Source organism: Phyllopteryx taeniolatus, chromosome 1 (assembly GCF_024500385.1).
Source record: "Phyllopteryx taeniolatus isolate TA_2022b chromosome 1, UOR_Ptae_1.2, whole genome shotgun sequence".
NCBI lineage: Eukaryota > Metazoa > Chordata > Actinopteri > Syngnathiformes > Syngnathidae > Phyllopteryx > Phyllopteryx taeniolatus.
Genome location: NC_084502.1, coordinates 23,829,593 through 23,844,564, shown reverse-complemented (window position 1 = coordinate 23,844,564; position 14,972 = coordinate 23,829,593). Strand labels below are relative to the sequence as shown.

Here is a 14,972-nt window from a genome sequence, read left to right as displayed (position 1 = left end):
TTTTATTTACACATTAAGAATACAGCTTTACTGGCGTGTTAATCGCGCAATGCATTGTGGGTTAATTATTCATACTGAAGTGCGCGGTCCTAAATCGGTCATGGAGGGTAAGAACTGACTCACTGAAGGACTTACAATACTTAGCTTAAATCATACTTACAATGAAAGGTGAGAGCTTTCAACTTTGTCGGGAGTCTGCAATGTGAGCTGGTTGAGCGCGCTGCACGGCTGACGTCACGTAGTACACAGAAACGCATGCACACGCACACACAGTTGCCTTCATGGACCACAATCGGCATTTATCTATCAGTTAAGAGTCTTTAGAGAAGTGGACTGAATCTATCTATCTATCAGTTCAGAGTCTTTAGAGAAGTGTACTGAGAATGATGTGGTTGTTTACGTTTAGGTACTTACTGTACTGTGTTGGCATGTCAAGTCTGCACTAAATTTCTGAGTTAATCTGGCTTCAACTACACTAATATTTAAGTTTTTAGTTCATGTTGATGACATCATTCTGTAACTTGTATGGCATACATTACCAAGTAATGGGTAGGGTTAAGCTAATGCTTTTTTTGTACTGTGGATAAGTGATATTCCTGCCACTTGGCAGCTGCTGAAAGTAACTAAAAAGTAACTTTTTTCTAACTTAGTTATTTTTTTAAATCAGGTAATCAGTAAAGTAACTAAGTTACTTTTAAGATCAAGTAATCAGTAACGTAACTAAGTTACTTTTTCTGGAGCCTATCCCAGCTATCTTCGGGCGAGAGGCGGGGTACACCCTGAACTGGTCGCCAGCCATTTGCGGGGCACATATAAACAAACAACCATTTGGACTCACATTCACACCTACGTGCAAGTTAGAGTCTTCAATTAACCTACCACGCATGTTTTTGGGATGTGGGAGGAAACCGGAGTACCCGGAGAAAACCCACGCAGGCATGGGGAGAACATGCAAACTCCACACAGGCAAGGCCGGATTTGAATCTGGGTCCTCAGAACTGGGAGGCAGATGTGCTAACCAGTCGGCCACCGTGCCGCCTAAAGACAATATATTGTCCCAAAATCTATCATCATAAACGATAATATTGTTGTTTTTTTAATGCCTCTGATCTTCTATTCCGAGTACAATCAGTTTAGAAGCCCAAAATGAAAGAAAATGCTCCATATAAACACCTCCATTGGAATAAACAGACCGAATCCGAATGGAATTTCATTCGGTTTCACAGGGTTGGAATATTCCTTTTGCCAAACGGATCAGAAGTTAATTTTTGCCATTTATACCGTCATTCGACTTGAGCAGGGAAAAGCTCTGTCTGCGCATGCTTCGTCTCGACGTAAATGTGCGGCGATGTCATTGTTTACGCACTGCATAAATATGGCGGCTATGTATGCGACAGAGATATTGATTTTAACTACTTCTAAGTTGTTTTAATCAAGCATTTTTTTAAATAAACAAAAACAATCACAACTACTGTGCAGAACAGATGACTGACCGCCATCTTGATAAATGACGTGACGTTCACGACAAAGTGCACATGTCACACTGCTGTTCTGATTAAATGTAGTGCACATGTATTCACCTGATCGGAATAGATCACGTCACGTAAACAGATGACCAGAGATCTTCAATCGGAATGATTTCAATCAGAATGACAAAAAACTCTCCATGTAAACCCAACGGCTTTGTGGTTGGTCCACTGAAGACGAGCCCTTCACCTATATATATATAATATCAAATATACTGTAGTCCACTACTGGCTGAATACCGTGTGCGACTGAGGTTATGCTTAATAAACAGTTAACGTTCCTGTGTTTGTATTAATTGGGGACTAACACACACAACTCAGAGAGGCGCTGACATTTTATGACTTCGCTGCGGTGGAACGAGCTGTTTAGCGCCTTAGCTTGCGAGCTCAATAGCTCACAGGCTAGCAAACATAATGAACAGTTAACTTTCCAGTGTGTGTTAATTGGGGACTAACACACACAACAACTCGGAGCATTGCCACGGTGGAGCGAGCTGGTTAGCTCCTTAACTTACTAACGCAGTGAACACAACAGTTAACTTTCCCTGAAGTGTCTCTGTTGTTTGAATCTATGCGCTGCATATGGAGCAAGGCTGTGGAGTGCGGAGTATTGGACGGAGCCAACACCGGCAAGAGTGTACTGGTCTGCTGGCGTTCCATGAGCCCACTTGCGGCAAATGCTACAGCCGTCCAACACTGTCGGCTCACTGTGTGATCCACACGCTGGCTCACCACAACAATGACAATTTATCGAGTCCGGACAAACTATCCTGTCCCATTTTATTTGAACAATAAGTCGATATAGTAATTATCGTGACAGGCCTAATTGCAAACTTCTTACAAGTGTAATTGTAAGTTAGCGACTATTATTATTATGGCATTGAAATAATAATACTGTGTGTATTCATTCAAATATTTGAATCCATTAGATGAATGTGACGTTAGAATTGTCCTATGCCACGATGTGGCTCTGCTCAGCTTACCCTCGCTGACATGATCGCTGACTTGATTGTCAAAGAGACACGATAAAAAAAACAAAAACAAAGGAAACGAACAAGGGTCTATTGTATTAACTTCTCGGCATATGTGACTGGATGAGAAAAACATATTTTGAAGAGGAGCGTGAGGGCAGCCAGAAGACAGGCTGTCGAGGACTGAATACTAAATATTGGACTAAAATACTGCAATGTCCATAGTTAATTCACTTCAAGAGCCATCATTGTTCATGGTAATACTTCATGTTTTCAGCATATGGATAACAGCAAATCGATGGTGCGCATTATACATACAGTAGGTAGAAGGTTTTTCCTGATTTTTGAGGTTGATTTTTGTGGTGTGCGTTATACTTGAGAGTGCATTATACACAAGCAACTCTGGTAGTTAATTAGTTATACCTTTGTTTTGTATTGAGGTAGATAGGCAATAAATGTTTTGACCAACATTGCATGGACCATTTGAAATTCAAAAGTCATTGTCATATGTTTTTGGTTTTGTCATTATGTCTACCCTTCTGTGCTTAAGTTAATGCTTTATATGCTCACTGAGGGCAATTCCCACAACCTGGACATTTTTGTTGGATTCGCAGTTGTACCACCTTTTCGAGTGTATGACTGCATATGAAAAAATCTGCCTTCATAAATGACAGTTACAGACATAATTATGTTTGTACTTACTGTATATATACAGTAATACAAACATGTTGATTATTGCGGATGTAGTTTGCAATGGTGTAAAGTTGTACAGCATCATACTGAGAGACATTTTTAGTATCTACAAAAAAAAATGTCGTACTGTACAAAGCGGCCAGTGAGTGTACAGTATGTTTGTCAGATTCTTGATTCAGTTGGAAGATATGTTGAACATCTTGGAGTCAAATAGCTGTAATAGCTGAGGACTAAGTAGAAATAAGGCTCATTCTTAATGGAAACAATGAAATGCATCTCAAGTGAAGTGAATCCTGCCTGTGACTCTGCATTATTTATACAGAACATCCTGCTGATGGCAGCTGTCACCGATGTGTCATTCCACACGCATCAAACGGCTTCAAAGGTTAGGCAGCAAACCGTGAAGCTAGTGGTAACCAAGCGATGTGTCATTTCAGATATTCCTTTCCAGTACACTGCCAGCTGATAGGCTGTGTGGAAACCTTGCTACCTTTAAACCTGTGGCCAATAATAATGATAACAATAAGAAAAATGACAAAAGCGCTGCTTTTCAGACCATCTTATTAAGAAACTGAAGATGAACATGACAACAATGTACAATGAATATAGTAAAAATGAATATTGAAATCGCACAAAATATGGCCATAGTATTTCACTTAAATCTTGTCACTGATTTTTTTCTGTTTAGGAAAGTCCTTTACCCAAAATAATAAAGTTGGACCCGCATAAAATTTAATTAAAACTGTTATCTTTTCCAAATAAAATGCAAGTCCGACCTGGGATTCGCTTCACCGGACGAGCGGTCTTCAGTTTACACTGAAGTCCTATGGCAGCGACATAACCAAAATATATATGTAAATCGGAATCTGGTGCATTCTATCACTAATCTACAGTAAACAGTAACATTAAAGTCATAATTACAGTAAATATTTGTTTGAAAAACACCTAATAGGGCGGCGCTATGGACGACTGGTTAGCAAATCTGCCTCAACAGTTCTGAGGACCCGGGTTCAAATCCGGCCTCACCTGTGTGGAGTTTGCATGGTCTCCCCATGCCTGCGTGGGTTTTGTCCGGGTACTCCGGTTTCCTCCCACATCCCAAAAACATGCATGGTAGGTTAATTGAAGACTCAAAATTGCCCGAAGGTGTGAATGTGGGTGTGAATGGTTGTTTATTTATATGTGCCCTGCGATTGGCTGGCGACCAGTTCAGGGTGTACCCCGCCTCTCGCCTAAAGATAGCTGGGCTAGGCTCCAGCACGCCCGCGACCCTTGTGAGGATAAGCGATATGGAAGATGAATGAATGAAAACACTTAATCAATATAAAATAATCCACTGAAAAGCATGCCAAAGTATGGCATAACAGAGTGGGCCTTCTTGTGCTATGGGGTCATGTATTTTTACGGCACTGTGCAAAACTAGTTCGTGTGCCATTGGTAACCTCGAAACATTGTAATTGGTACAGTCTTAAACCGAGGGCTCACAGTAATTTCTGACTACCTTGAAGATTTTGGGGTGCTATAGATGTGTTAATATGAGAGAGTGCAATGATATATGAATGTTTGGCTTGAGCGAGTGACGAGGAGTCTCACAGCCGCCACCGTATTTACCATTTTAAATCAATGAAACCCTAATAAATAATAATAATAATAATCAGCATATTAAATTAGTGAGTTAACATAATTTAAGGGGTGCTCTAGCTGTTGTTTTAATGTCAGAGTCCAAAACAACGGTACATTATGTGATTATTTTTGTTTATGAGGCTTGCAACAATGTGTATCACTCTCTATCATGTCTGTATCATGACATCCTAATCAGCAATTTTTCAGCATATTAAATTAGCGATTGAACATAATTCTGGGTTGCTAGCTGTAATTCATGTGAGATACAGTGGGTACGGAAAGATTTCAGACCCCTTAAATTTTTCACTCTTTGTTATATTGCAGCCATTTATTAAAATCATTTAAGTTCATTTTTTTTCCTCATTAATGTACACACAGCACCCCATAGTGACAGAAGAAAACATAATTGTTGAAACTTTTGCTGATTTATTTAAACAGAAAAACTGAAATATCACACAGCCATAAGTATTCAGACCCTTTGCTGTGACACTCATATATTTAACTCGGGTGCTGTCCATTTCTTCTGATCATCCTAGAGGTGGTTCTACACCTTCATTGGAGTCCAGCTGTGTTTGATTATACTGATTGGACAGGAAAGCCACACCCCTGTCTATATAAGACCTTATAGCTCACAGTGCATGTCAGAGCAAATGAGAATCATGAAGTCAAAGGAACTGCCTGAAGAGCTCAGAGACAAAGTTGTGGCAAGGCACAGATCTGGCCAAGGTTACAAAAAAAATTCTGCTGCACTTAAGGTTCCTAAGAGCACAGTGGCCTCCATAATCCTGAAATGGAAGACGTTTGGGACCATCAGAAAACTTCCTAGAGCTGGCCATCCGAACTGACCAATTGGGGGAGAAGAGCCTTGGTGAGAGAGGTAAACAAGAACCCAAAGATCACTATGGCTGAGCTCCAGAGATGCAGTCGGGAGATGGGAGAAAGTTCTAGAAAGGCAACCATCACTGTAGCCCTCCACCAGTTGGGGGTTTATTTCAGAGTGGCAGGACGGAAGCCTCTCCTCAGTGCAAGACACATGAAAGCCCGCATACAGTTTGCTAAAAAAAAAAAAAAAAACACCTGAAGGACTCCAAGATGGTGAGAAATAAGATTCTCTGATCTGATGAGACCAAGATAGAAATTGTTGGCCTTAATTCTAAGTGGCATCTGTGGAGAAAACCAGGCACTGCTCATCACCTGTCCAATACAGTCCCAACAGTGAAGCATGGTGGTGGCAGCATCATGCTCTGGGGGTGTTTTTCAGCTGCAGGGACAGGGAGACTGGTTGCAATTGAAGAAAAGATTAATGCTGGCTGTTACATGGATATCCTGGAAAAAAAATCTTATCCAGAGTGCTCAGAACCTCAGACTGGGCCGAAGTTTCACCTTCAAAAAAGACGATGACCCTAAGCACACAGCTAAAATACCGAAGCAGTGGCTTCAGAACAACTCCGTGACTGTTTTTGAATGGCCCAGCCAGAGCCCTGACTTCAACCCAATTGAGCATGGCTGTATTAGCTCAAAAGGGTGCTTCTACTAAATACTGAGCAAAGGGTCTGAATACTTATGGCTGCGTGATAATTCAGTTTTTCTTTTTTAATAAATCTGCAAAAAAAAAAAATATTCCGTTTTTTTCCTGTCAATATGGGGTACTGTGTGTACATTAATGTGGAAAAAAAGAACTTAAATGATTTTAGCAAATGGCTGCAATATAAAAAAGAGTGAAAATTTTAAGGTGGTCTGAAAACTTGTTTTTAACTACTGTACAGTAGTTGGAGAAAATCAAGCTAAACCTTGCTCTTTACTTGCATTTGTTCCTGTCAATAATGTTATAAGTGTGCATTAGCTATTTTAGGGCTAAGGTTTGTATTTTTGAATTCATTTCATAAAACTCTTTGTGTGGTTTGGGTTTTAAACAATGGCTTTTTGGTGAGTTACCAAATGTATGAGTTGGGATTACTCAGTAAAGTTTACTTTTCTGCTAAGAATAAGAGCCCAATTGACCTTATGTTACATTAAAATCATATAGCCAATAAAGCAAACTGTATCAGAGATGTCTGTCTCTTAAAAAAAAAAATAATGAAAAATCTGCGATGCACTGAATCCACAATAAGTGAACCACGATGTAGCGTGGGTTTACTGTACTGTAATTTAGATGTTTGTGGTTGGTTTTTTTTCCACAGAGGTTTTGGTGCTGGGGAAAATAGTTTTTATTGTTGTGTGAGTCGGCACGGTGGATGACTGGTTAGAGCGTCAGCCTCACAGTTCTGAGGACCCGGGTTCAATCCCCGACCCCGACAGTGTGGAGTTTGCATGTTCTCCCCGTGCCTGCGTGGGTTTTCTCCGGGCACTCCGGTTTCCTCCCACATCCCAAAAACATGCATAAATTGGAGACTCTAAATTGCCCGTAGGTGTGACTGTGAGTGCGAATGGTTGTTTGTTTAAATGTGCCCTGCGATTGGCTGGCAACCAGTTCAGGGTTTATCCCGCCTCCTGCCCGATGACAGCTGGGATAGGCTCCAGCACGCCCGCGACCCTAGTGAGGAGAAGCGTCTCAGAAAATGGATGGATGGATGTTGTGTGAGTTGTGAAGGGGAGCACAGGCTAGGCATGTAGTGTCACCAAGACTTGAGGTACACTACATGGACATAAATATAGTGACACCTGGCCATTGCATCATTGCAAAATTCCATGCGCCCTTTATCAGCTACAACGGCTGCCATTCTTCTGGGAAGACTTTCTTGTTCTTGTTGGCGGTGTTTCTGGGGGAATTTGATCCCATTTATCAAGAAGATCATTTGTGAGGTCACAATATCGTAAATTATCCTAAATCCCCACGCCTGAATGATTGATTAATTAATTATTGAAAGATGTATCTCAATACTTTTGATCATAAAGTGTATATTAAACTGGGAATGTGACCAGTAGGGGGCTGGCTGGGTCGTGAACAATTTATTAATTTTAATTGAACACAGCATTAGGTACATTTTTGCAATCTTCTCATGGCACTGAAGGTCAATTATCTTTTCTCTTGGCACTCCAGAATGATCATTGCTCCCTCTTGACCCACTACTAATTATACTTAGCCTTACCATTGGAATGTTTTTGATACCACTCCAGTGAGTACTTCACAGACACTACGCGTTTGTCCTCAGGAAAGTCAGTGTTTAAAGGCAATACCTTGTGAGTTTTAAAATGGTTGTCATTGTCCTCATCCAGAATATATGTTGATAATTTGATCATTTCACCCATCTTGTAACATCCATCCATCCATTTTCTTTACTGCTTATCCTCACTAAGGTCACGGGCTGCTGTACCCTATCCCAGCTATCTCCGGGCGGGAGGCGGGGTACACCCTGAACCGGTCGCCAGCCAATCGCAGGGCACATAGAAACAAACAACCATCCGCACTCACATTCACACCTATGGGCAATTTAGAGTCCTCAATCAACCAACCATGCATGTTTTTGGGATGTGGGAGGAAACCGGAATGCCAGGAGAAAACCCACCTAGGCACGGGGAGCACATGCAAACTCCACACAGGCGGGGCCGGGATTTGAACCCCTGTCCCCAGAACTGTGAGGCAGATGTGATAACCAGTCGCCCACTGTGCCGCATGTTGTAACAGGTATTCTCAATTCTGCCACGTTTTCCCGAAGACTTATCCATCCATCCATTTTCTGTACCGCTCTATCCTCACGAGGGTCACGGGCATGCTGCAGCCTATCCCAGGTATCTTCGGGTGAGAGGCGGGGTTCACCCTGAACCGGTCGCCAGCCAATCGCAGGGCACATATAAACAAACAACCATTCGTGCACACATTCACACCTACGGGTAATTTAGAGTCTTCAATCAACCTACCATGCATGATTTTTGGGATGTGGGGTGAACATGCAAACTCTGCACAGGCGAGGCCGGGATTCTAACCCCGGTCCTCAGAACTGTGAGGCAGATGTGCTAACCACCGGGCCCTAAGACTTATTTGTATTCATAAAAGGTCTAGGAAATATGCCCTTATTAAGAACACATTATTTGAAATAGTGACAGCTCGCTCTTGCTACATCTAACAAAATCTAATTTAGAGAATGGAGAATTTAGTGTTGATTGTCTTTGATTCTTCATTATTATTTATGAGCGAGGGCATACATTTTTATTTTTCTTAAAAGCTTATTAAGAATTAGTTTTACTGTGATCAATTTCTCTCTGTTTTAAATGTATGTCAGCAGGGTGGAAAACACAAGGTTAATATTGAAATACATAATTGAGGTTGCAGGTTTAGTATACAACTTCAGTATACCACAACATCTATTGTTTACTTGTTAAAAAAAGATTTAACCCGTTTAATAATTAGAGTATATAATTTGCCTCTGTTTAAGAGCCACTTTAGTCTGTAAACTGGGGCTTGAGGTGTTGTTATTCTGCGGTGCACCTCATAGCGCTCTAGTGGTCTATTATTTCTGATGAGCTGACACCTTCATTAGAACAGGAAACAGTAGATGAGGATGAAACACTTCTCAAAAGGAGGAGTAATAGAAATAAATGATTAAATGCTGATCCTTCTCAACTATGAGGCCCTTTTTCATCTTTAACTTACATTTTTTTTATGTGACTCCCGGCATCTACTTGCGTCTGCTGTTTCATCGATCAATTACCAGGAGGACCATGAAAGGGAAGGATTGCAGCTTGAGTGAATATTGGGGGATAAATTGTGAATTAAATTTTAATTCCTTGTGAAGGGCATCACCTCTCTTCGAACTCGAAACTTAAGAAATATTTCCCCTCGCTAATATCGATTTAAAGGAGTTAAGGCTTTCTGACAATCACCGGGAGAAATATTTTATTCATGCCAACACATTCCTTGGAGCTGTGTGAGTGCAGCGCATGCATGCAAACCCATGTTGTGTAGTATTGCCTGTTGCTGCGCATGTGCGTACCTCTCACTGTGTGTCCTTGTGATGGAGCCAGGCCCGCCCAGTCCACCAGAGTCTGTGACAGTGGAGGAGGTGACAGACAGCACAGCCCAGCTGGTGTGGAGCCCCGGACGGGACAATGGGAGCCCCCTCATCAATTATATCATTCAGACGAGGACGCTTTTCACTGTGGGCTGGCAAAGGGTTAACACTGGTAGGTAACCCTTCAAAGAAACGTTCATCTAATTGCACACCTTCTCAGAAATCTCGTGGCCCTCCGTAGGGAGATTCAACTGCCATGTGCGAAGAGGGCAGAGTTAGAGGTCAGCTGCACAAGAGAAGGCTCTGTAGGGGGGAGGGTGTGGTGCCTTGCTTTATCGATATGGTGGTCAGTGGGGCTCACCAGAACCACTTTACACCTCTGTCAGTCAAACCAAAGTTCTCATCTTCTTCAGGTTAACCTTTTATTATACAAGGAGCTGTATTTGGCAATCGGTGTTCAAAATGGACCCTACATGCTTCGCTAACAGACAAACTGACAATCGAGCCAAATTTGAGCATTTTCCCCTCCCTTGCAATCAAAGTCAGCAAAGCACCAATTGTCAAATGTTTCTTTAAGATTATTGTGAGCAATTATCCTGTGGTGTGGGGTGTGTTAAGAATGAATTTTTTTCCCCCCCGATCTGCTCAGAAAACAGTCAGGGCTGACAATGATAAACCTGTTCATTATATATGCTCGCAAATCATTATTGTGTGTGCTCAAAACCAAGTTGAGCTGAGCTCCGGACTTTGCGATTGTGATGTGACACGCAACAATAGCCATTTCAAAACATCATAAAGCTTGCACTGTTGCCGCACACAAAGAGGAGCAACTGGTTGTGTTGCTTTGTATAACATGTCTCACAAGTCATTCACCACAATATAATGACAAGGAGAAGAACAGGCAACAGTTAGCCTAATATTCTATTTCATCTTTATTCGTCTTTGTATTTTCCAGCGGTCTGCATGCCCTGTGGCACTATGCTACCTCTCATAGGTCAGTCACTGTACTTTGACAGACAATGTTATGTACATGGTGTGCTGTGTTTGACTACACCACATACTACAGTATAAGAGCAGTAAGCACAGACAAGATTTTTTTTCCCTTGTCATGTATGGGGTCACTCACATCCCAAAAAAATAATAAAAAATGGTTAAGATGTTAAAAATCATCATTTAAGATGCCCTTTAAGCAAGGTCAAAATTGTAATGCTGTCAAAATAATGTATAATACTATTCAAGAGATTTATTGTGATATGCACAAACACATAGGTGATAATGAGCAATAAAATTCTTACCTTGCAAGTTCTCTTGATACAGCAAATTTATATTTTTTCAATGATTTACACAAAACAAATGAGAAAAATAAATGTAAGAAAACTAGTATTTTCAAAAGAGCAGAGTGTTAGTGGAAGGAAACATGGTCTGTTGAATGATAAGACATTTTGAATAACGTGATGCATTGAGAGCCTAGAATGTACTTGTCCAGGGTTAAACATCTGAGTTCCAGAAATTAAATAAATTCCCATTTCCAAGGCAACTGTTATAGAAGTATTGTATGTGTCATGTTATAGATAAATGCATCCTCCAAAGGACTATTGGAACTTCTTTACAAGGCTGCACTGCTAAATAACAGGAAAAAATAATGAAATATGTAGCTGGTGAGCACTTTGACTCATTAAAAAACATTCTTCTTCTCAATTTAGTTAAATTTTCCATCCATTTTCTACCGCTTATGCCATTGAGGGTCTCTCGGAGCTGAGGACTATCCTCGGTAAGTTTGATTGAGAGACAAGGTATACTCTGGACTGATTGCCAGTTAATCACAGGACACATAATATACAGACAAACAATCATAATCACTCATATCCACCCCTAGAGGTTAATTTAGGGATTCCGATTAATCAGGCGGGGAGGAAAATGGAGTATGCGAGCATGGAAGAGAATATGCAAACTCCACACAGAGAGGGCCAAGCATTTGAATTGAACAAAGGATCCATAAAGCCCAGTGAGCCCAGTCCGTTAGACGTGCCAACCACATGCATCACCAGGCTTGCCACACGTTTCAATGCAAACCACACTATTGGTGCGGCAATTCATTTGAGGTAGGCCTTCAAGATTTTGTTTTCATATTTTTTTTTTAACCAAGAACTTCAAAACAATGAGGTTGTGAAAAATCATCCATTGCAGTAATTTATTACAGCACTTGATACTGTAAAATCTAATCCCAGTACATTAATTGGTCTAACCGATAGAGAGCAAAAAGAGTTGAGTCTGTGGTGAATCCTAAGGAGCAAAAAGATCCAACAAATTTTGGAATATAGCCTAAAAAGGTAAAGTAAAATTTTTTTTAAAAAAGTCCTCGGATGGTCCATTGTCCAGCTCTGTTAGGCAAAATGAGATAAAAACAGAGCTTTGCGACTTTGGTGTGGGCACCGTGGGTTCAGTTCCCACTCAGTGATGGTGTGAATGTGAGTGCGAATGGTTGTCCATGTCTATATGTGCCCTGCGATTGACTGCCGACCAGTTCAGGGTGTAGTCCGCCTTTCTCCTGAAGTCAGCTGGGATAGGCTCCCGCGACCCTAACCAGGATAAGGAGTGTTGAAAATGGATCGATGGATAAATTCACAGTTGGGGAGAACAAACAGCTGCTCTTCTGCACTGCAGACCAATAAATCTGAACTTCCAGTGACCATTCATAACTATAGACCCCAATCTGCTACTCACCTCTCAATCATACAAATTGTCCTGAGATTACAAAATGAGAAAATGGGTGGCAAATCCCAAATCTACAGTCATCAAAAGTCATTTTCCCTGGCCAACATTATTTTTTTTCAATGGCTCATCTGCATCAGTGGAAAGCCCCCTTATATTAACACCAGAAACGAGTGATGGTATTCTTACACAAAATATCACATTCAAGCACAGGCCACATAGAGACAACCACACTCACTACACTCACATTTCACACCTTAATTTAGAGTCTTCAATAAGCATACATTTTTGCAGGGGGAATATGGGAGAAGGCCACAGTACTGGGAAAACGTCACGCAAGCATGAGGAGAGCATGCAAATTCCACACAGGAAGGGCTGAGAATCAAATCTATATCCTTTTGCCTGTTGCCTGGTCACCATGCTAACCATGCGCCTGACTGTGCTGCCTGCACCTTTGCTATAAGAGAACAAACATATTATTTATTTATGTAACATTTCTATTTGTAGTTATCTTTATTAATGAATGTTATGTAACTGTTATAAAATAACTTTGGTCTTAATGGCGGGCGTTTGTGAAGTTTTCAGTATACTGCCATACGTGTGATTTTCCAGAGAATTTCCATGACAGACTTGTCTCAATTGTGTATTTTCTGTGTTTTTGTAGTTCCAGAGACAATCGACGGGAGCACGCTGACAGCCACTGTGGTGGACCTTAATGCCTGGGTGGAGTATGAGTTTCGAGTATTGGCAAGAAACAGTGTGGGAGTTGGGGAACCCAGCACTGTGTCAGTCAAGACAAGGACAGAGGATGCAGGTACATAATGTAATTATCTAAAATCATTTGGCAAATTAAAAAAGATGTAACATTTTTCTTGTGTGTCTTTGTCAACATTAGTTTGGTTAATTGTGTATGTACTTCCTTGCCAGTTTTTGTTTGGGTCTGGATTTGTGTTTCATAAAGGTTGTCACACACCGAGCGACACGACTGAATTCCCATGTAGTGTGCAGGGTTTGGCAACTGTTTTCATGAAAAGATGATTCTGATCCTGAATGGCCAATCAGTCGGCCACGGTTTTTGCTGCAATTCAAAGTTTGAATCGCCGGCGCTCGACATCGCAACGTCGCAGATTCCAGCCACTCAAAATGCACAGAAGCTTTCACTCGTTTTATTAGGAATCCCACATGCGTTCCTGGAAAAACACACCCAGCTACAACATGATTGGCTCCTGCATCGCAGCAAGGGCAGGCTACGCAGATGTAATGAGATGACCATCCCAAATATGTATCACATTTCTAAAAATAAAAACCAAGAAGTTTGTTATGGTTAGGTTTAGGACTAGGGTTGGGGTTAAGGCGGGATACGATGGGTTAAAGTCGGTTACGATGGGTTAAGGTTAGGATTACTGTGGGTGAGGGTTAGTGGGATTCATATTAATGCCACCACACTTAAGTCACATACTTCTTGGAAACAGTAGAGCGTGTTCTACCAGGATACAGCAGACAATCATAGTACAGCGGCGTGTGTCCTGGAGCCAGTAATATTGGGGCAGAGCATGTCCTGCCTGCAAAATGCGGGGATTCCTAAAAATTGCGTCACTCACGCTAAAAATACATCCATACAGGATTAAACAAGCAAGACACGGAACGACCGCTGCACCGGCCCAAGCCAAATAATTGGACTATATAAAGCATCAAATATTGTGTTTTACATCAATACTTAACGATATTCATAATGTATAATGTGCCTGTGGATGAAAAAGTGAAGCTTGTAACCAAAACGTATGCCTAACGTACGTACCTCGCTGGGTATGTTCAAATGAATGGGCTCAGCGAGACTCCTTTAAAATAAAGTAGGTACAGAAAGTATTCAGACCCCCTTAAATTTTTCACTCTTTATACACTATATTTTTTCTGATTGGACTTCTCATCCATATCTAACGAGTGTTGTTGTATGCTTCTTCAACAATTTAGTTTAATGAAATGGAAGACTCTAAATTGCCCGTAGGTGTGAATGTGAGTGCGAATGGTTGTTTGTTTCTATGTGCCCTGCGATTGGCTGGCAACCAATTCAGGGTGTAACCCGCCTCCTGCCCGTTCATAGCTGAGATAGGCTCCAGCACTCCCGCGACCCTTGTGAGGATAAGCGGTTCAGAAAATGGATGGATGGATGGATGGATATATTGCAGCAATTTTCTAAAATCATTAAGTTAATCATTAAAGTTAAATTTTTGCAAATTATGAAAAAAGAAAAACTGAAATATCGCACAGCCATAAGTATTCAGACCCTTTGCTCAGTATTTAGTAGAAGCACCCTTTTGAGCTAATGCAGCCATGAGTCTTTTTCACACCTGGATTTGGGCATCCTCTACCATTCGTCCTTGCAGATCCTCTCCAGTTCTGTCAGGTTGGATGGTGAACGTTGGTGGACAGCCATTTTCAGGTCTCTCCAGAGATGCTCTATTGGGTTTAAGTCAGGGCTCTGGTTGGGCCATTCAAGA

The 14,972-nt window shown here is 41.3% G+C and overlaps 1 protein-coding gene across 6 annotated transcripts in view; it reads left to right on the top strand.

The window, feature by feature from the left end:
* The window catches only part of LOC133482272 (contactin-3-like), a 156,380-nt gene that overhangs the window by 119,018 nt on the left and 22,390 nt on the right, over positions 1-14,972 (top strand). For all 6 annotated transcript variants that reach the window (XR_009789744.1, XR_009789745.1, XM_061782263.1 and 3 more), the window contains 2 exons: positions 9,776-9,934; positions 13,139-13,288. Coding sequence is in view for 4 of the 6 variants with exons in the window: in XM_061782263.1 (XP_061638247.1) it covers positions 9,776-9,934; positions 13,139-13,288 (309 nt within the window). In the remaining 2 variants the exon portion in view is untranslated. The remainder of the gene's footprint in view (positions 1-9,775; positions 9,935-13,138; positions 13,289-14,972) is intronic.